Source organism: Fonsecaea monophora (assembly GCF_001642475.1).
Source record: "Fonsecaea monophora strain CBS 269.37 chromosome Unknown Scaff1, whole genome shotgun sequence".
NCBI classification, from domain to species: Eukaryota; Fungi; Ascomycota; class Eurotiomycetes; order Chaetothyriales; family Herpotrichiellaceae; genus Fonsecaea; species Fonsecaea monophora.
The window spans coordinates 727,732-747,636 of record NW_019173932.1 but is presented as its reverse complement, the minus strand read 5'-3'; the positions used below and the strand labels follow the sequence as shown (position 1 = coordinate 747,636).

Below are 19,905 nucleotides of genomic sequence, written 5' to 3'. Positions count from 1 at the left end.
TGCATCTTCGCTTGGTCCGACTAGTATACAAGTGCGAGGCATGAATGGGCGAACGGGGGGTCGGGATTGGCCATTGATAGCACAAGGCTGGGCATGCCATGTTAGCGAATCTTGGCCAACGTCAAAAGAAAACTTGGTGTTTGGTCCCAATTTCAGCCGTCAATCACTGGACGTCATGTTGAGCAAACCGACCGTGGGCGGCTGCTGGGGGCGCTCCGGGCGCTGGGCGAAAGTCACACCATTAATTTGCTGCGCCTGGTGGCGCCCGCAATTGCAGTTTGTCAGTTGCAATTGTCATGGCATTTCTTGGTCTGCTCGGATAGCACCGAGTTATCCTCTGCCCATTATCAGCACCTCACCGACTCATAGTTGGTCATCTTCTGCCTTCCTTCCCTTCAAATATCCCACGCGAACCAGCCTCAGCCCTTCCCAACTTCCACAACCCGATCAACATAAGCTACCCAATTTCCAACTCTGAAAGACATCGATATTACTGCGGTGAGTGACTCACCTTCACCTTTCACGCAAGCTTCGCTTTGGGCTTGTGGGGCCGTCTTCCTGGCCCCGTCTTCGTTGTCACCCGAGTTCGAATCACGAACAACGCGCACCCACAACGTGCGCAGGGCCGAGAACTGGAACCCTTTGGCTGACTTGTACCTCGTACTCCGCACAGATCCCGAACCACCCCGTACATAAAAATATGACCAACGTCGTCTCTCACGGTCGTGGAGGTAGGTCGAGCATGCCTCCAAGCACATCCCAGCGTCCTAACTTTCAGAATTTAGGTGCCGCCAACATTGGCCCCGATGATCAGACCTACGTCGATGGAGGGATAGTGCGTGAGGGCCCTGTTGGTGACCAGGGCGACGGACCGTACTCAGCAGGTCGCGGTGGTGTCGGAAACATCGAGCATGATACGAAGCCAGTGGCGGGCCCGCCGCACGATGCAGATGTGATTCCCGAAACTGCCACCCGCGTTGCGAAACTAGAATCTCATCACGTCGGACGAGGCGGCGCAGGAAATGAAGAGCATGTGCACGAGAAGAAGCACGAAAGCTTTATTGACAAGATCAAAGCGTTCTTTGGCTCTTCATCGGTCAAGAAGTAAGAATGACATGACTGGAGGAGACGAGTTTCGAGAAGCTGAAGCGATTGATGATACCCTAATAATACCGTGGCTTCTCCGGGCGTTGTCAATCTAGGTAGAAAGCAAGCTTTGGGCGTAGGCACAGGCAGAGAATCCTAGACAGAGAGACTTAACAGGCAGAGACTTGACAGGGGTGTAGCAGAAGTGCTAATTTCTCTGTAAATGCATTCCTCTTTGAAATCAGTCACATGGGTCATCCCCCGTGCTTGGGTGGCAACCACCGTGTCCCTTATTTTCCCCCAAACGGCTGGGCCGTCAAGCAAGGGTGGTTGGGTCAAGTGGACAATAGGACAGGCTGGAAATCTTGCTGTAACCCAACAAAGCATTCTTGAGCTCCAACTGGTTGACATACAGTGACATGCAATATGCAGCAAGTGAGGGGGTGCCTTCTGCCACTGACTTTTGCATTGGCAAGAGTGGTTGGCTAGAGATCAGGCTGGGGCCTTCCGGGCTGGACAACTCAGGTGGAGGTGCATTAGGCGACCGCCCTCTGTGGTCAACCAACTCGACCTCTCATCATCTCGTCACGTCCATTATTACCTCGCACCTCTCGCAATAATAACTTGTTGGGTGCCTGTCCAACCTCTTTTTGATTGTCTCACGATTACTTGGTATTTAGTTCAAAGTGTCAGTGGCTTCTCGCGGCTGCTGCTGCTCACACCGCAACCGCCGTATTTACATTGACCTCTGCCTGCAACCGCCCTCAAGCAACTAAACCTGTTGTCAGGCTGGCTCTGTGAATTGCCCATCTCTTGTTCGATCGATCGATCATTCTTGAATCCTCCCATCATCCGAAAGCCTCTGGCTGCCACAAGACTTGGGCTTGACACGTTCCCCGACGCACGCGTTCGAGTTCCCGATACACCAGCCTTCTTTTTGGGGAGGGGGGATTTTTTTTCCCCTTCTTCAATGGACTCTTCTAGCGACCCGGACTTTGGCGAAACATATCATTCAACCGAGAGCTACGGAGAGGAGAGCATCGAGGGCAGCGAAAGTCCCGAAACCGAGCACCGCCAGGTGTCGCGCCAGGTAATTGGGCGCAAGCGGCGGTCAAGCGAAATGGAGACGGAAATGGAGGACGATTCAAGCGCAGTGGCAGATTCTCCTCAAAATCACGAGACAAATCAGATACCCGGAGTTGCGAGGACGATCGAAAGCGAGGGCGTCACATTCAAGGTAAAAGCCGGAGTAACCAGGTCGCAGTTGAGCAACACGAGGGACAAAGACATCATCTACTTGACGGATTGCCCTCTAGAACGGACTGACCTCACCGTTGGCTATACCGTGGAACCAGGCAGTAAGTGGGAGTCTGCAAAGAGGTATCACACTGCTCAGTGTAAGTTTTGTCCAACAAGTCCAACATCCCATGTCCTGTTCTGATACGAGTCCTCACGCATACAGTCCAAGGCCGGGACCTACGCTATCATGTAGGTCAATATGTCTACATCAATAACAAGGAGATTGTACCCGCTCCACTGCATGCGGACGCAACAGAAGACGAAAAATTAGCATATGACAAGAAGAATTGCTGGGTTGGGCTGCTAGCTGAATTCAAAGCCGTGGATGGAGAGGAGGTATTCGCCCGGGTGTACTGGCTCTATTGGCCGGATGAATTGCCTATGGGTCGACAACCATACCACGGTAGAAGAGAACTGGTGTTCAGCAATCACGTTGAAATCATCGAAGCGCAGAGCCTGGTTTCACTCGCGGATGTCAGTCATTGGGATGAGACGGATGACTCAAATAAAAATATGCTTGGGGAGAGATACTGGCGCCAAATACTTGACGTCACTAAATTGGGGACGCAGCCCCATCGTTCCCTCCGTTCCCTCAGTCAGCTCCGGAAGTTCTGCATCTGCAAAGGCTACGACAACCCCGAGCAGGAAATGTTCCAATGCCCAGATAATGACTGCGGCACTTGGAACCACGAAGCTTGTCTGATCGACAACATGGAGCGGAGGGCATGGGAGCGGTTCAAGAAGGGGACCCTGACCCATGAAGTGCCAGAGACGGAACAAAATGAAACTTCGTCGCACATACCGTTGAACCCAACCAAACATGTGGCCACTCCCAAGTCGAAAAAGACTACAGCGTCCCGTAACAAGAAGAAACCATGGGCAGGCAAATTGGAGGGTAAGATATCCCGTGGCCGGAAGGTCGCAGATGACAACTACATCCACATTGCAACCATCCGGCAGTTGGTGCCTCAAAGCAAGCACGAGAAGGATGATTCCTTTAAACCGGTCACGTGGAACATGGAGTTCAATTGCCTGAAATGCCACCGGGCATTGAATTCATTGGAGTGAAAGGTGGTACGCCACGCTCAGCATATGAGTATGCGTAATATGGATATCGTTGAAGGGTCACTAGCACTTCCGCAGTTTCTCCTGTCGGTTGATTCAATCGGTTCCATATGAGCATTGATGGCACGAACTCTGGGTCAGAATGGAAAACAGGCCATTGCATTCGCACAGTTCGGGCTCTTGGACCTGAATATCTTCATGTTGTCGTTCCAAAAAGGGGAAAAGGGAAAAGTATTCGCACAGGAAAGTTAGATGGTCACGTGGCAGGGCTGTCTTGGTGTCGGAGGAGTACCGAGTACATTGTACCGAGTAGCACTTATTAATTGCTCCTGTAATGGTTAACAATCGTTCATGTTGGTGGTATTCACTATTGCCTTCTACCGAGCACTCAGAGGACTGCGGTGATCACATGGACATCACATGATGAGTCACATGACACGGTTCGGCACCACAACGAGCCGAACTGGCATTTCCCCTGCGCTCCATGCGCGCCCTCTGAGCCCTGACCTACTTTTTCCACATGTTGTCTGTATTCGGAACTTGTACGAGTACGACGGCGATTGTGCGAAGGCCAGTAAACGCAGACAATACCTCTCCCCTTCTCCACATTCTTTGAGAAAATTTGGATTCGGCCCTGCCTGTGATTCGAGGGTCAGAGGCACCAGCGGGTACATGAACCAACATCCTTGTAGCCTCCGCATTTCTCTTTGCTAACAGTTGACGGAACAACAGCCTCCCACGCCTCTCAGACGAGTATCCGACTACGAGGTACTCGAGCTATCGTCACGACTCTGCTGCTCTCGTCATCGATTCGCTCTTGCCCCAATTGACCTTCCATTGCCCCCCCCAGATCTCGCAATCGGCTCGGCATTGCCATTCGGGCCCGTGTGTCCTTATTCAAAGTCCCAAGGCCCGGCCCTTTGGACGGTTTTCCATCATGGCGCATTTGTCACCACCATTGCCTGCATTCTTTGATTGCCAACATAGATATTCCATCATCGCCCCGACTGCCTGGCCAACATGCCCAAGAGCTAGTCGCTCGAGACTCCTGGTATTGGTTGTCTGCTTGACCAGACCCTCTCTTCTTCCCCGGTAGCTCGGACTTAAGGGTTCTGGCCCTCAAGCGCAAACCGCATACTAGGATACAACATACACATATTGACTCTACACGCCGCTGCCGCTACTCCTACATTGGCATATGTTCACGGGTCGACAAGTTCACAGTTATCATTCTTTCTTGCCATTGGAAAGCCTTGGGTCTCGTTCCTGATATTATTATCTTACATGCAACATGACACTCGATCCCGAAAAGAATGTCGAGCCAGCGGCCGAATACCTCGAGCCAGAAGGTACTTCTCCGAGAGGCGCAATTCAATCTCCACAGACAGTCGCTGCGCAGGATGAGATGCCTTCGCCTGCATCGTCCAGCAACCCGGCTTCAGAAAAGTTTCTCGACCAGGCAAACGATACAGTCGCAGAGACGCCGCGAGACAATGGGTTACCCGATCAAGTGCAACCTCTGGAAAATCCCCTTGAGAAAACAAAATCCAGAGCCTCCGAGTTCTCCAGAAGCCGGACCGTCATTATCATGTTCTCCCTGTGCATGGCCCTTTTCTTGGCCGCGCTGGACGTGACCATCATCACCACAGCTTTACCCACTATTGCCCAACATTTTCAGGCCTCGGCATCGGATTATACCTGGGTTGGAAGTGCGTATCTACTCGCAAACGCCGCCAGTGTTCCGCTATGGGGCAAACTCTCCGACATCTGGGGTCGCAAGCCCATCATTATGTTGGCAAACGGAATCTTCATGGCCGGAAGTCTGATCGCCGCCCTGTGCAATTCGATTGGCCTCCTTATTGGTGGACGGGTGATCCAGGGCATTGGTGGTGGTGGTCTCGTAACGCTTGTCTATATCTGCATAGGCGATCTGTTCAGCATGAGAGAAAGACCCAAGTACTTTGGTATTTTGGGCATGGTATGGGCCATCGCTTCCGGGGTTGGCCCTGTTGTCGGGGGCGCTTTCACCGAAGGGGTCTCCTGGAGATGGTGCTTCTACATCAACTTGCCTCTGGATGGTCTTTCTTTGATTCTACTCACGTTCTTCCTCAAGCTGGACACCCCCAAGACGCCCTTTATGGCCGGAGTCAAAGCCATTGATTGGATTGGTGTCGTCACAATTGTCGGCGGAGTGGTCATGTTCCTGTTTGGCATGACCTCGGGAGGCACAACCAAGCCTTGGGACAGTGCCTACACATTATGCCTCATCATTTTTGGCATCGTGGCTATTGTTCTGTTCTTCCTGAACGAGTGGAAGCTGGCCAAATACCCCGTCATCCCTCTTCGGCTCTTCAAGAACTACTCCAACCTCGCAGCCTTGGGGGTCTGCTTCATCCACGGTTTCGTCTTCATTGCTGGGAGCTACTATCTCCCGTTTTACTTTCAGACCGTGCTTGGCGCCAGCCCTCTCCTCTCCGGAGTATATCTTCTCACAATGGTCCTCACGTTGTCCTTTGTTTCGACGGCAACGGGCCTCTATGTCAAAAAGACAGGCCGATTTCGCGATCCCATCTGGCTTGGGCTCTGCGTAATGACTCTCGGATACGGATTGTTTATCGACTTGCCTGCGAGCCCAGATTGGGCCAAGATCATTATATACCAGATCATTGCAGGTATCGGGGTGGGCCCGAATTTCCAATCCCCCTTGATTGCATTGCAAGCTCACATCAAGGGTCACGACATGGCTGTGGCAACAGCGACCTTTGGGTTCATCCGCAACCTGTCCACTTCCATCTCGGTCGTATTGGGAGGTGTAGTCTTCACCAATGAACTCTCCAAGAAGTACGGTGGCCTCGTCCCTGTCCTAGGACCAGAGCGTGCGAGGCTACTGACTTCCTCCTCGTTTGGTGCCACAACCTCCATCGTGCGCAGCCTTCATGGCCCGGCTCGCCACGCCGTTGACAAAGCATACACTGACTCGTTGAGGACGATGTGGATCTTCTACACGTGTTTCGCGGCGTTTGGGATCGTGGTGAGCCTTTTCATCAAGAAGAAGGAGCTCAGCAGCACGCACGAGAAGGCGAGAACGGGCATTGAGGAACAAGAGAGGGTGAGACAGGAGCTGTTGCGGGAGAGGCAAGAGAAGCAGAGGAGTAGGAGGGGCACTTTGGAAAAGGACGTCGAAAAAGCGAGCCCAGTGCCCGCCAGCACATCGCGAGAACATGATGGATAAACAACCGCACAAAAAGAATCGATTGGGAAAGAGGCCATTAACATTGGGACATGAGACAGACAGTGGAAGGGAAAAAACCACGGCCAGCTCCTTTTTTTGCTTGTTTAATGTTTGGGGCCTTTGGGAACTTTAGACAGACGTTATTGAGCGGGCGGCGTTGCCTTTTTGAGCGGATTGGATACCTGCATACCTGCATACTTGCCTCACATACATACATACATACATTCATTACATACACAGCTACCTATGTACCTACCTGCCTGCCCATCTGAGTCCATGCACGCTGGGTACCTATGTGGTGTTACTTGTCGTGGTTGTTAGTGTTGTCTATGACTATGACTATGACCATGATCATGACTATATAGCCCGACTGCATTGTCTGTCCGTGGCAAAAAGGGACAGAGACAACTTGGTTGACCACTTCTTCACGACCCGACTTTTGGACTCTTTTTTTTTCTTCCTTGCCTTGGTTTGATGTTCTCGGATGACCAGGAACGGGGAGCAAGCAAAGCTCTGCTCTGAAAGACAGACAGAGACAAAGACATTAGCTGATGGGGCTCCGCCCTCACCCTCATATTCTCTGTCTTTGTCTCTAACTCTGTGTTGTGTCCGTGTCTGTGATCGTGTCTCTATCTGTGTATTTTGACTGCCGAGAACCAATCCAGTACCTCGGACTCGAAGCTGGAGAGCTCCCCCTTCTCCTCCCTATGAGATCAGATTGTCAAGAGAACAGAAGTGATTTCGATTTTGTTTTGATCCTGGGAGGAATTCCTGGTTGCTCGCTCAAGTCGTGTCCATTTGCGTGCCCCAGTCGCTGGTCTCTGGTCCCTGAGCCAAGGGAAGACAAAACGTGCTATGCACAAGATGGTAGCGGACGGGTCATCGGATTGAATAGTGTTCAAGTGCTGCTTGAGGTTTGTTGGCAATGACCGGCCTTCTTAACGCGTCGATGACTCTAACTGAAGAGCTCATTCAACCGCTTAGTCTCGTTGGCCATGTCCACTGGTTTATTGATCCAGTCGAGGGCCTTGGTGCATCTGTGTTACCCGATGGAAGATGGTGGAGGAGTGGCCTAACCCGCATGCTGGACCAGCTGATTGATGCCGACAGCATTGATGCCACTGTCGAACAGTGGAGGCATTCGTCGGCAAACAGCCACGACATCGTATAGTGATCACTGACGCTCGATGGGTTGACCACAGCAGCAGCTGGTCCCCCCATTCACCTTCTGTCTCGTTTGCTTCTCCATCTTCCTGCCTTTCCACCTCTGCCGCCCTTCCAGCCGTAGTCTTTGCGAGAATCTTCTTCTCTCTTGTCCATTTCCGCGGCTCTTTCTCTTCTTTGTGCATCTGCGTCCTTCTCTGCTGCAGCGGCAGCCGCCGCCGCAGGACCGCTTTTCAGATGGACCCCAAATTTGCACTCTTTCCCGTCCGGACAGAATCCCGCCAGATAGAATTCGCACAGCTTTCTCCTCACGTGTCGGTTTGGACATCTAGGGCCCTTCTCGCAGAAACCCTTGTTGTAGTCTTCACACATGGGCAGCTTGGAACCCTCCTTGACGTGTACGTAGAGACACTCGTCGCCGTTCTGACAATACCCGTTTTGATTGTAAAACTGGCATTCGCTCATTTTTCGCAAATTATACTCGTGGAGGTAGTCGCAAGCGTCGCCCTTCTTGCAAAGACCCTTGAGCCAGTGTTTACAGACATAGTTATCATTGGCGTGGCGACCGTAGTGATGCTGCTGGGAGTGAGGTGCCTGCGCCTGTGTGGGGGTGGGATGACGGTCGGGACAGCGACGTCCGCGGGGACAGTGGCCTGTACTGGCGAAGTCAGGACAGACGGGCACGGTAGATGCGAGAGCGGCGAGACCGTTACTGCGGAGAAAGGGTGTAAAGCTGAAATTGTACGTCGGTTGCGCCGAAGGAGGATTCTTGGGCAGGGTCGCGTCTTGCACGGTTGGTGTCGATGAGGCCACGGACGCCATGGCTGGTTGCTGAGAAGGTTCACTCGAGGAGGGACTGCAGTGGGAGGCGATGGACCTCCTTGGCCGTCAAGCTCAAGGCACAAGGAATCAAGTTGATGGTGGGTAAGGTGCTTGTAGCTTCTGAATAATACAAGTGCCTGATGACAGTGGTATCTTCTGGTATGTCTCGTGCGTAGTTCCGAAGTATTACCGAGATGTGCTCGCCGTGTCACCAGTCACTTGTCTCCCCAGTACAAAGATGTAAATGGCCGGGACTGAGAACTCGAAAAGGTAATTGTCGTCGAGGGGAAAATGTATCCCGATCCATTCACTCTTCCTCCCACTGCCGATAGACTGACTTGACTGATTGGGACACGTTCACATCGGCCCCTCTTCCACACCTCTTCCGCAATCCACCTGATTCCTCCCTGTTCCTCGACGGTGCCTCTTCCGGGTGAGATTGCAGACTCCCGGGTTGTCCCCCTTTTGACCTACGAGTACCTTGTACCTCTTACTGCTCGCTGTTTATCCCCTGACAGATCGGCTCCTCGCTCTTCTGTTCCGCATCTGCCACCTGCGGGGCACTTTTTTGCCTATTCTCCAATGCCTCTCTCTTCCCCTCCTTGCGGTGGCCCCCCCACGTCATTTTCTCGTAGGGAAAACATGCTCTACAAAAACATTTCTCTACGTCCATTGTCGTGTTCTCACTCTTCCCAAAAGTAAAAGTTCTGGTATCACCGCGTTGTAGCATCATGTCGGTCACCACTCAAGCCACAATTGCCAGCTTCGGTGGGAAGCTCCTCAAGCTCGCTCACAATGCCTCCACCACTGGCTGCGAAATGAAGTTCAACCTTTACCTTCCTCCTCAAGCCGCAAACAACAAAGTTCCTCTGCTCATATGGCTCTCTGGGCTCACATGTACCGGCGACAACTGCTCTGAAAAGGGTTTCTTCCAACACGGCGCCAGCAAGAAGGGTATCGCTGTGTTGTATCCTGACACCAGCCCAAGTAGGTCACACACTGGGACTTTGCCGATCAACGCATGGACTGACGGGATGCAGGGGGGATTGGTATCCAAGGCGAGGACGACGCCTACGATTTCGGCACTGGGGCAGGCTTCTACGTCGATGCCAGTGCAGACCCATGGTCCAAGAACTACAAGATGTACTCGTACATCACCAACGAACTCCCCAAAACCGTTTTCGAGGCGTTCAAAGACCAGATCGACTCCAGCAAAGTTAGTATCAGTGGACACAGTATGGGAGGCCATGGTGCTCTATCTCTATACCTGAAGAACCCGGGCAAATACAAGAGTGTCAGCGCCTTTGCCCCGATTGCCAATCCCTTGAAATGTCCCTGGGGCGAGAAGGCGTTCAAAGGGTATTTTGGTGACGACTGGCAAAAACTGGGAGCCCAACATGATTCGACAGAGTTACTGAAGCAGTGGAAAGGGGGACCTCTGGACATTTTGATCGATGTGGTATGTCGCTATGCTCGAGTGTGTTTGTCCACTGCTGACCGCCATAGGGAACTGGTGACAATTTCTATAAGCAGGGCCAGCTTCTTCCCGAAAACTTCATCGCAGCCGCAAAGGAAATTGGACAAGAGAACGGAGTCAAAGTCAGGTTTCAGCCAGACTATGACCACAGTTACTACACAATGGCCACTTTCTCGGATGATCACATTGACCATGCCGCGAAGTACTTGTTTGCTTAGTATGTTGATTGATTCACAAACACAATAGAGGCTGACAGGGATAGAAGCGGAATGAAAAAGAATCAGAAGCTTTGATTATGCCAGCTATTCACTGTGAAGTCTAATTCCGTATTCAATCTTTTCCTGTGGTGCTTCACACCTTGCCGTGCCATCTGCTTTCCTCTCTACCATCTCTATTAAAACCGCCACATCTTCATCTCTCTCTCTCTGGCTTCCTTCTCCCAACTTTCAAATTGATCAGATTGCTGCCCCGACTTTCCCAAACACCCGGTCCACCAAAAGTGAAGCAGTACAAGAACAGTGTTCATCCTCTCCCCTGCCATTACGCTTGATTATCTCTGCTCTTTAGAGCCTCACACGACTCTCTTGCCATCCATTTCATATCTGCTCGCCCCGTCACGGCCGCCGAAATGGACCTGGACTTCAGCTACCTCGGTGCGACAGACGGGGTGTGTTCGGCCTTTGACAAAAACGACAACTTTTGGCAAGAGAAGACCGCGTTCGAATCGAAGCCCAACATCAAACTGTCCCAGTCGTTGGACCACGGTGGCCACCCGACCTCCTGTCCTCCTCAAGTATGTGCTCCTCCCCCCCCTTTTATCATTGTCACGTGACGAGGCTGAACTGTGACTGACGGATGGGGTGGTACGTTGTAGACCCAGTCAGCGACTAAGCCGCGATCAGAATGCCCAGGTCAAAAGAAACAGGCTACATGAAGAAAGAGTCGTCAGTTTCAACTGTGTCAATGTGAACAGTCCTTGGTGGCACCGTTGTCTTGGAACAGGTCAGATGACGTCGGAGGACGACAAATTCAATGAGGCGAGAAAACTGCAGAATGCCTTTGCCTTTGTGACCTTTCATCTGCCGGTGCATAAACACATGAGCTGGAGACTTTCACTCCCATACGCAATGTCAGAGATGAGGGTTCTCACTTGGGGAAGGAGGTGGACTGTATGTGTCACCTCTCAGCTCGGATCAGATGGGATAGATAGACCACTCTTCGAAGACCTAGAGGTCAGGCAGACGCTGTTACAGGCCACGATTTCAAAGTATTCTCAGCTGATCGCACGAGGCGCCCCACTCACAACAACGGACAGAAGACGCCCGATCTCCTCAAGTGCCTGAACTGTCGAGTATTATCCATGCATGCACATCAGCAGCAGCAGCAGCAGCAGCAGCAGTAACCGGGAAGGTGGGGGAGGCAGTCGAAAAGAAACACATCATCACCGCGCTTAGTAGAGATAGCCTGGGGTTATTTTTTGAAGGCTTCTTTTCGATGTGGTGTATGTTTCATGTTCTGTACCCGTCTTAAGTATTTATCTATTCCTGAAAGACGCGTCTGTCTATAATGTTACCCCGTCTAATTGTAGACACATCACACATGGAACCTTTTACCTGTTCGCCAAACCGCTCGACCAGGTAAAGGGAAAGGAGCTCCAAAATCTCGAAGAATAGATTCCCAAAACGCCCTTGGCCATTCAGATTGATTTTGCATGGGTTGGTGGAGTGATCATAAACAGTCTTCATGTATCGACCCGGCCATCCGTCCATCCCCTCTTTTAGTTGTCTTCTGTATACGTCGACCGCCCCCTCCACTTCGCACCGTAGCGGAAGATGAGAACGGGGATCGGCGCGGTGGCGAGACTCAGCGCGCACAAGACGGTGAAGCCCCGGCCATACCCCACGGCCTTGACCAGGGGCTCGACGGCGAGGGGGAGAAAGGTGCCCATCAGGCACCGCGTGACGATGAGCGCGGTCATGGCGCTGGCAGAGTATAGCTTGAAGGCGTCGACCACGTAGGCCATCAGCGGGATGAAGCCGAGCATCAGCGCGGCCCCAAGCAGGACGAGGACGAGGATCAAGACCGGGAGCGGCAGGCGGAGGTCGGCCGTCCATCCGTACAGCGCGACCATGAGGGGAAGCGTAAAACCGCCGACGATGGCCAGCGGGAGCCGGTACTCGGGCTGTCCCCCGACCGGCGAGCCTTTGTGGGTATCGCGCAGCCGGATGTAGATTCTGTCGAGGAAAAGGTTGCAAATGACGACGCTTACCAAGGAACCGACACCTAAAGGCATTGTTAGCAACTAGAAGGTAGCAGGAGAATTCCCCCAAAGCAAGAAAACATCAAAGTTTAGATTTGGGAAGAAAGGGAGAGGGGGAATTAGGGAACGTACTGAAGCTGATGAACGTCGACCCCGTCAGGGCGGGTGAGAGGCCGTAGATCCCCTCCAGGATGTCGGGCAGCGTCGTCGACATGACGTAGAAGTAGGTATACACCATCGATCCGAAGACGGACATAGCCTGCAGGACGCCCGAGTCGAAGAAGACGACAAAGGGTCGCAGGATCGAGTCCCACAGCTTCGTGGATCCCTTCACGTTCGCCTCGGCGTCGTCCACGTCGACCGCTGTGCGCAGCGCGAGATTACCCGTCTCCTTCCTCAACCGGGCCACTCGGCGATTGAGGATGGCCACTTTGTACGTTTCGCGGAAACAGGTGAGGAAAGTCACCTCACACGCGGTGGCCAAGATCACGCCCACCCAGAGGACCTGACGCCAGCCCAAGGTCTCGGCGATGGCACCCGCGATGGCAGGACCGATGGCGCCTCCCAACAGGGGTGCCATCATGACGAGGCTCATGGCCGACCCGCGCTGTTCCGAGACGAACATGTCGCCGACAATGGCTGGGTTGAGCACATTCGAAGCGACCGCCACGCCCGTCAAGGCCCGTGCAGCGATGAAGAGCGGCGTGCTTTGGCACAATGCCGCCAGCACCGTGGCGGAGATGAACAGCACGTTGGCGACATTGAAGACTGGGTATCTCCCAAACGACTCCGACAGCGGTGCGAGCACGAGGGGGCCGAACGCCTCGCCAAGTTCCCATATCGTGACTAGCAGGACGCTGGCGGACTTGCTACTTGTGCCATTGAGATCGTGTACAATCCGGTTTGCAACGGGCACGACCGAGATGCAGGTGAAAGTCCTACCAACAAAGTCAGCCCATCTGGCAGGCTTTAAGTAGTTGAACAAGCACTGACACTGTAAATGCCATGAAGGCCAACAAAGCCACAATCCCCCATTTGTAGTGATTCGGCCAATCTCTGGGGTTTTCCGGGTCGCCGTTGGGGTCGAAATCGATGATGTCTGTTGGCTGAACGGTTTTGTCCGGGCGGTGCTCGGGGTGAACCGCATTTCGAAGCAATGGTTGGGTTTCGTCCATTGTCCTTGTATGAAATGTTGGTCGAGCAAATGGTGGTTCGCGGGATCTTAGTCTAGAGGATTGTGGGGGACTATATATGTAGCTTGTGCATGTAGATAAATAATGCTAAGGGTGCTAAGGTACAATTTTTCTTTCTCTTTCGTATAAAACCCGCAGGGCGGTGGCGGCAACAGAGTTGGAGGGGCAATATTAATCAATCAGCAGAAGTTTATGTAAGGTTGATCCCTCGGCACCAGATGGCGCCAACGGGGTAGCATGGGGCGTATTTTAGATTGAGAGCCTTCTATCATGTACGCGACCTGTCAAATATTTCATCCACCCAAGTCGAGAAGGGTCCATGAAGGCGAAAGGGCGTGAATTTGGCTTAGTAGGGTAAGAGTGGCATGCCCGTCGATAACCGAGGAATAATGGTCGATAAAGAAACATGAACCAATGAGTTGGGTTGGCCTCTGGTTGATTAAAAGCAGCCCCAGCTCACAGAATTGAGCCATGTCAATCTTTGAATGTCCACCCATTCCTGTTGGATTGGGGGACCCCAGCCTGGTGGCCAATGCGATATTGTATCATTACTCAAGTATAGTAGATGTACGGGGAAATGTCTTTGCTTGTAAAGGAGTGATCTCTCGGCCAATTGACAACTCAACAGATCTCCATCTCTTCCCTCGACCTACTCGTTCGGCCACGTCCCAAGGGTTTGGACTTGTAGGATCTGGCTTCGTGGGGGGTTTTATCTGGGAGCCGTACGGACAAAGTGTCAAGACCAATGGACCGCCTTCATCTGGTAGTATCAAGGACAGCCTGAGTCTCTGGCAGCCATTGTAAAGGGTTTTGGGTCAACGAGAGGATAATCTCAAGACGTGCTTCGATCTTGACAAAGAGTGGCTGTCGGAGCCTCATCGTCTAGGGAACGGAATATTGTCTCATTGATCTTAGTCAGGGGGAAGAAAATAGAAGGATTTGAATATGTGCGTCGAGGTACGTCAAGGTGCGTCATTTGGCGGTTGGTGGCCGAGGGTCCCAGGTGCAGGCGGTGCAGGTGGTGCAGGTGGTTTGATGCCAAGGCCGGAAACATTTGGAGGGAGATTTCTCCGCCTCGAAAGATGCGGAATGAGGCACCAGTCGAATAATGGTGCCCGACGTTGGAACATTCTCTGCATTCTCTACTTTGCAGTAACCGAAATTCCAGAGACATCCACTACACCATCTGTTGATTTCGATTCATGCCTGCACCCATTCTTCACTGTCAATTCCTCAACAACGCTGGCTTTTCTCATGGACTAACTCTGGAAGCACGTGCTTCCACTTTCGTCACGCCCAAATGCGGTGACTATCTTCCTTGCCCAGTGTTCCTGAAGTCATAGCGCGGTGGGCGAGGAACACTGGTATTACGTGATGGACGAACAGGTTGGTCGTCTCTCACTAATCTCAGTGCTGTCGCTAACTGGTCCTCGAGATAATCTCGGCGATTCAAATCGCCTACGACCCCTCCGCGAACCCAGCCCTCAAACGACAGGCCTTTGACTATGTCAACCAGCTGAGACAAGAACCCTCAGCATGGCAGCCATGTCTGGCCATCTCCTTACAAGTCCCCCGACAGCCCATGGTCATTCGAGTCTACTGCCTCGAGATCGTCAATAATGCAGTTCAAGGTGGCCTGGTGGACCAACAAGGCCTGAAAACCATTGAAGATCAGCTCATGACATATCTGCGGAAGTTCTACGGGGAACCAGGCCAGACAGACACACCAGACCCTGGCACCATCGTCAACAAGTTTGCTCAGACCGTGACATTCCTATTCTCAACCTTTTACGGCGCCGGGTGGGAGACTTGCTTCGATGACTTATTGGCCCTTACTTCAACAGGTTCCGGCCCAAAAGACAATTACCCAGGTCTCATTTTCTATCTAACAGTCCTCAATGCCATTCACGATGAGATCGGAGATCAATTACTTTCCAGGTCTCGAGCCGAACAGGACAGGGCAAATACTTTAAAAGATTTGATTCGAGCTCGTGATGTTCAAAAAATCGCTCGGTCGTGGGAGGAGATCTTGTCCCACTGGGGAACGTCCAACGACGTTGTGGCCGAGTTGTGCTTGAAGGCAATTGGGAAGTGGGTTAGCTGGGTCGACATCTCCTTTGTGGTGAACCAGTCGATGCTCGAACTGCTATTCCAGCAGCTGGAACGCGCCCAAAAAGTCGATCCTCGCAAGAGTGAGGAGCAAGCACGAGACGCCGCCATCGATGTCTTCACTGAGACCGTGGCAAAGAAGATGCCGTCCGCGGACAAAGTCAACATGATCACCTTTCTCAACCTTGAAACAGTCGTCTCGCAACTCGTCACTTGTCCGCCGCTGAGGGATAGCAGAGCCTCCAACTATGATGTTGATCTTGCTGAAACGGTTGCAAAACTGGTCAACACCACAACAGTGGATATTGTCAAAGTGTTGGAGACGGAGACCCAGGGCTCGCCGACATGGGTCAAGGCTGAACAGCTCCTGGTCGCCTTTCTGCCACACTTGCTTAGATTCTTCTCCGACATATTCGACGAAGTCTGTTCAACGGTCCTCAATGCTATGAATGACGTTCTTACTTTTTTGAGGCGCACGAGCCAGGGGGAGAACGCCTCAGCCCAAAGGGCACAAATGCTCCTACCCATCCTCAAGGGAATCTTCCTCAAGATGAGGTATGATGACACTGCCGACTGGGGTCAGGAGGACGAGCAGACAGATGAAGCAGAGTTTCAGGAGTTGAGAAAACGATTGGCGGGCTTGCAATCAGCCATCGCCGCAGCGGATGAGCAGCTCTATATCGACGCAATTTCAGCCCTTGTTCACGATACCTTTGAACGGCTGCGGTCAGAAGGATCAGGGCTCAATTGGCGCGACCTGGATCTTGCACTACATGAAGTGTATCTCATTGGGGATCTGGCTGTAAGGGGAGGTGGTTTGTATCAGAAGAACAAGCCAAACTCGCCTGCGGCAGAAAAACTAGTGCGAATGATGCTGGAAATGGTGCAGTCGAGTAAGTGAGAGTGCCAGTATCTCCCTAATCCTGCTAACAGGCTCCCAGACACAGGCTCCTTCGCACACCCTGCCATACAGCTGCAATATATGGAAATCAGCGTCAGATACAGCTCCTTTTTTGAGAAGCACTCAGAGTACATTCAGCCAGTTCTACAAAACTTCCTCGAACTCGCCCACCATCCGAGCTTGAAAGTCAAGGCGCGAGCATGGTATCTCATTCAACGTCTCATCCGTCAACTGCGCGGCTTCGTGGGAAATGCGGCTGAAGCAGTCGTGCAACGTCTGCAGGACCTCCTGGCCATCCGGGCAGAGTTACCCAGTGAAGAAGACCGCGATGATATGTCCTCCGACGGTGACTCGGCCACCGACTCTACTTTTACCAGTCAGCTGTATCTTTTCGAAGCTGTGGGTTGCATATGCGGTGCGAATACCGTCCCTTCAGACAAGCAGGTACAATATCTATCCGCGGTCATGCAGCCGCTCTTTGTTGACATCGAGCGTAACTTGGAAGCCGCTCGATCGGGCAATGAACTTGCCGGTCTACAAGTGCATCACGGTATCATGGCGCTGGGTACAATTGCTCGAGGCTTCTCCGATTTCAATCCTGGGCTCGCCACGCAAGGAAGCGGAGTTGAGCCATCCCCACAGGCGAAGCAGGCATTTGCACAGGTCGCTGAGGTAACCCTTGTGTCTCTAACAGCGCTCAACTCGTCCTTTCAGATCAGAACCGCCGCAAGGTTCGCGTTTTCACGTTTGATCGGCATGGTCGGTACCCAGATGATGCAGCAACTACCTCAGTGGGTTGACGGCCTATTGACTGACTCGTCGACGCGAGACGAGATGGCACTCTTCCTCCGATTGCTAGACCAAGTTATTTTCGGCTTCAAAAACGACATACAGGACTTTCTCGATCGGCTCTTCTCAGGACTTCTTCAAAGAGTCTTTGCTGGCATATCTGCAGCCACTGCAGGGACGGACGATGAAATCGAGCTGGCGGAATTGAAGAGAGAGTACCTCAACTTCCTCATGGTGATCCTTGGGAACGACCTCGGCGCGATTTTGGTCAGCGCCAGAAACCAGCCGATCTTTGATTCGGTGATTGGCTCCATCGAGCATCTCGCAAGAGATGTGGACGACTTCCCTACTGCGAAGATGGCGTTCTTACTGCTATCAAGAATGTGCACAGTGTGGGGCGGACCTGATGTGGTTTCCGCGACTGGTCAAGCGAATGGCAGTGTCCCCGGGCCACAGCCTGCGCTTCCCGGGTTTGATCAATTCATGATCACACGATTCTCGCCACTCTGTTGGGCTCTGCCAACTAACCCTTCGTTTAATAGCAAGGATGCACAGGCACGGCAAGCTCTGTCCGAGGCTGCTGGGCTTCAGAAGACCATCTACACCAAAACAGGACAGCAATACCTGACTTGGTTACAGGAAAAGGAGTTGAGGACGATGGGCATGAACGATAACATGATCGCCGAATACTTGCAGAAATTGGCGACCATGGAACCAAAGGCATTCAAGGTCTTTTTTGCAAAGTTTATCGCACAAGGTGGTCAGATGTGAAGAGAGAAAAAGCATGATTACGCCCAGAATGTGAATGACCCTGCATTATGATACCAAAAGATTTGTTACTAAGATGCACGTGAATCTGGATGAACGACGGTCGCTAGGCCTAGACAGAAAATTTGAGCTCCTATAGACCTCTCAATATGTCATATTCCAACTGCTGATCAGTGCTGATGAGCTCTGGATGGTATCTTACTTTAGGCACATACGGCTCCTGCGACAAGTCAACCGCCACTGGGAGTGATCTCTCGGTAATAAATGTCAACAAAATCCCCATGTTATTGAAATGTCATGAATCCAAACTTTGTAGTTCCAATTAGAGTGTTGCAAGGATTTGTTACTTGCACCAAGATTTGAGGGGCAAGGCTGGCACGGGATACCACAGCCTTGCACAGACCAGCTGCCAAGGCCTCGGCTGACCTTCCTGGTGCCTTGCCACACACATTCGACAATTTGGACGAACTTTTGGAACGACCGAGTTCGATCGATCCGTCAACCCAGCCTGCAAACCTTTACGATCAGTTTGTCGTTGAGAGCGTCAAGATGGCCAGTAAGTCTCTACGCGCTGATAATTGACGACTCTGGTGATCCCGACTCTAACATTGTCTCAGAATCCAAGAACTCGTCTCAACACAACCAAGCCAAGAAGGCTCACAAGAACGGGTACGAATTTCGCAGTCGCAGGGAATACAAATCGCCCTGCCTCCTTTACGATCGCTTATTTACAAAAGGAACCGACTTGGCTGACATATCTGTAACAAACAGGATCAAGAAGCCCAAGACCTTCAGATACCCATCCCTCAAAGGCACGGATCCCAAGTTCCGAAGAAATCACAAGCACGCCCTGCACGGAACGATGAAGGCGCTCAAGGAGGTGCGGGAAGGCAAGAGAGACGCTGCATAAATTAGGAGGCGGGGACTTTTCCAAGATTCTGCAATAAAGCTTGAGTTGTGGTATGCGATGAGTAAGGAAAAAAAAGAGCGAAACGACACTTCCCACGGCGTCAATGAAGAGGGGTTTACTGTTTGCGATGGAATGGCCCAGGTGCTGGGAATCCTTCGTCCAGTTTCGATGAGCGAGGCAGTTTTCGACACTTGCGGATACGCTCTCGGACGGTCCGATTACTGACTTGAATGGAAGATACAAAATTCGGAGAAAGACTGAACCTCAAAAACACCCTTGACTTCAAGGCTGCTTGCTCCAATTCCCCCTTTCCACGAGTTGAAGACGTTTGAAAGAATCTCTGGTCACTGGCATTTGTGTGTACAGCGTCGTGTCTATTTTCTTCAATGCGCGATGTCTGAAGGAGAACAATCTATCGTGCCTATATGGAGGATTGACCTTCCAATTACCAAACACGGTCCTCTTACTTCAGTAGAGGACTGTGCATGTACGGGAGGTGACAAATACGTGCCCTTGTGCTTTGCGCCTTTGTCGATTTCAAGGATCAAGTCTTGGAGGAGGCAATCTGTGGTCCCTTGAACCCATGACAGACGGCTGGGACCGGACTCTAATGCCATGCTGATTGTTAGAACAACACAACCCTGTCATTGAAAGGATCCTTTGACGCGACCTCGAAGACGAAAGCCTGCACGTTGCCCGAGTCGCATGAATGATTCCACAAGGGACCTCGCCTTTCGAAACCGGCAGTGAACTACCACATCGTTGCGTCTGATTGACAAGTGTTGGTCATCACCACAAAACCACTCACTTTGGTGACTCCATGCATCCCC

At 52.1% G+C, this 19,905-nt stretch overlaps 6 protein-coding genes across 6 annotated transcripts; 4 read left to right on the top strand and 2 right to left on the bottom strand.

Annotated features, from left to right (window-relative positions):
• Positions 1–700: 700 nt before the first annotated feature.
• AYO21_00253 (hypothetical protein) lies at positions 701–3,453 on the top strand (the record flags this gene model as incomplete). The annotated part of the gene is made up of 4 exons (XM_022650243.1): positions 701–731; positions 786–1,104; positions 2,071–2,483; positions 2,579–3,453. The coding sequence occupies 4 exons, from the start codon at positions 701–703 to the stop codon at positions 3,451–3,453; spliced, it is 1,638 nt and encodes a 545-aa protein (XP_022517569.1).
• A 1,288-nt stretch (positions 3,454–4,741) lies between these two features.
• AYO21_00252 (hypothetical protein) lies at positions 4,742–6,682 on the top strand (the record flags this gene model as incomplete). Its single annotated transcript, XM_022650242.1, has 1 exon — positions 4,742–6,682. One exon carries the CDS (start codon positions 4,742–4,744, stop codon positions 6,680–6,682), a length of 1,941 nt encoding a protein of 646 aa, XP_022517568.1.
• A 1,221-nt stretch (positions 6,683–7,903) lies between these two features.
• Positions 7,904–8,668, bottom strand: AYO21_00251 (hypothetical protein; the record flags this gene model as incomplete). The annotated part of the gene is made up of 1 exon (XM_022650241.1): positions 7,904–8,668. One exon carries the CDS (start codon positions 8,666–8,668, stop codon positions 7,904–7,906), a length of 765 nt encoding a protein of 254 aa, XP_022517567.1.
• Positions 8,669–9,399: 731 nt separating this feature from the next.
• AYO21_00250 (hypothetical protein) lies at positions 9,400–11,547 on the top strand (the record flags this gene model as incomplete). Its single annotated transcript, XM_022650240.1, has 6 exons — positions 9,400–9,655; positions 9,709–10,127; positions 10,175–10,347; positions 10,713–10,938; positions 11,048–11,274; positions 11,376–11,547. The coding sequence occupies 6 exons, from the start codon at positions 9,400–9,402 to the stop codon at positions 11,545–11,547; spliced, it is 1,473 nt and encodes a 490-aa protein (XP_022517566.1).
• Positions 11,548–11,922: 375 nt separating this feature from the next.
• On the bottom strand, positions 11,923–13,580 carry AYO21_00249 (hypothetical protein; the record flags this gene model as incomplete). The annotated part of the gene is made up of 3 exons (XM_022650239.1): positions 11,923–12,428; positions 12,538–13,343; positions 13,399–13,580. The coding sequence occupies 3 exons, from the start codon at positions 13,578–13,580 to the stop codon at positions 11,923–11,925; spliced, it is 1,494 nt and encodes a 497-aa protein (XP_022517565.1).
• Positions 13,581–14,972: 1,392 nt separating this feature from the next.
• On the top strand, positions 14,973–19,075 carry AYO21_00248 (hypothetical protein; the record flags this gene model as incomplete). The annotated part of the gene is made up of 6 exons (XM_022650238.1): positions 14,973–14,984; positions 15,034–16,600; positions 16,649–18,164; positions 18,567–18,721; positions 18,783–18,834; positions 18,937–19,075. The coding sequence occupies 6 exons, from the start codon at positions 14,973–14,975 to the stop codon at positions 19,073–19,075; spliced, it is 3,441 nt and encodes a 1,146-aa protein (XP_022517564.1).
• Positions 19,076–19,905: the final 830 nt, after the last annotated feature.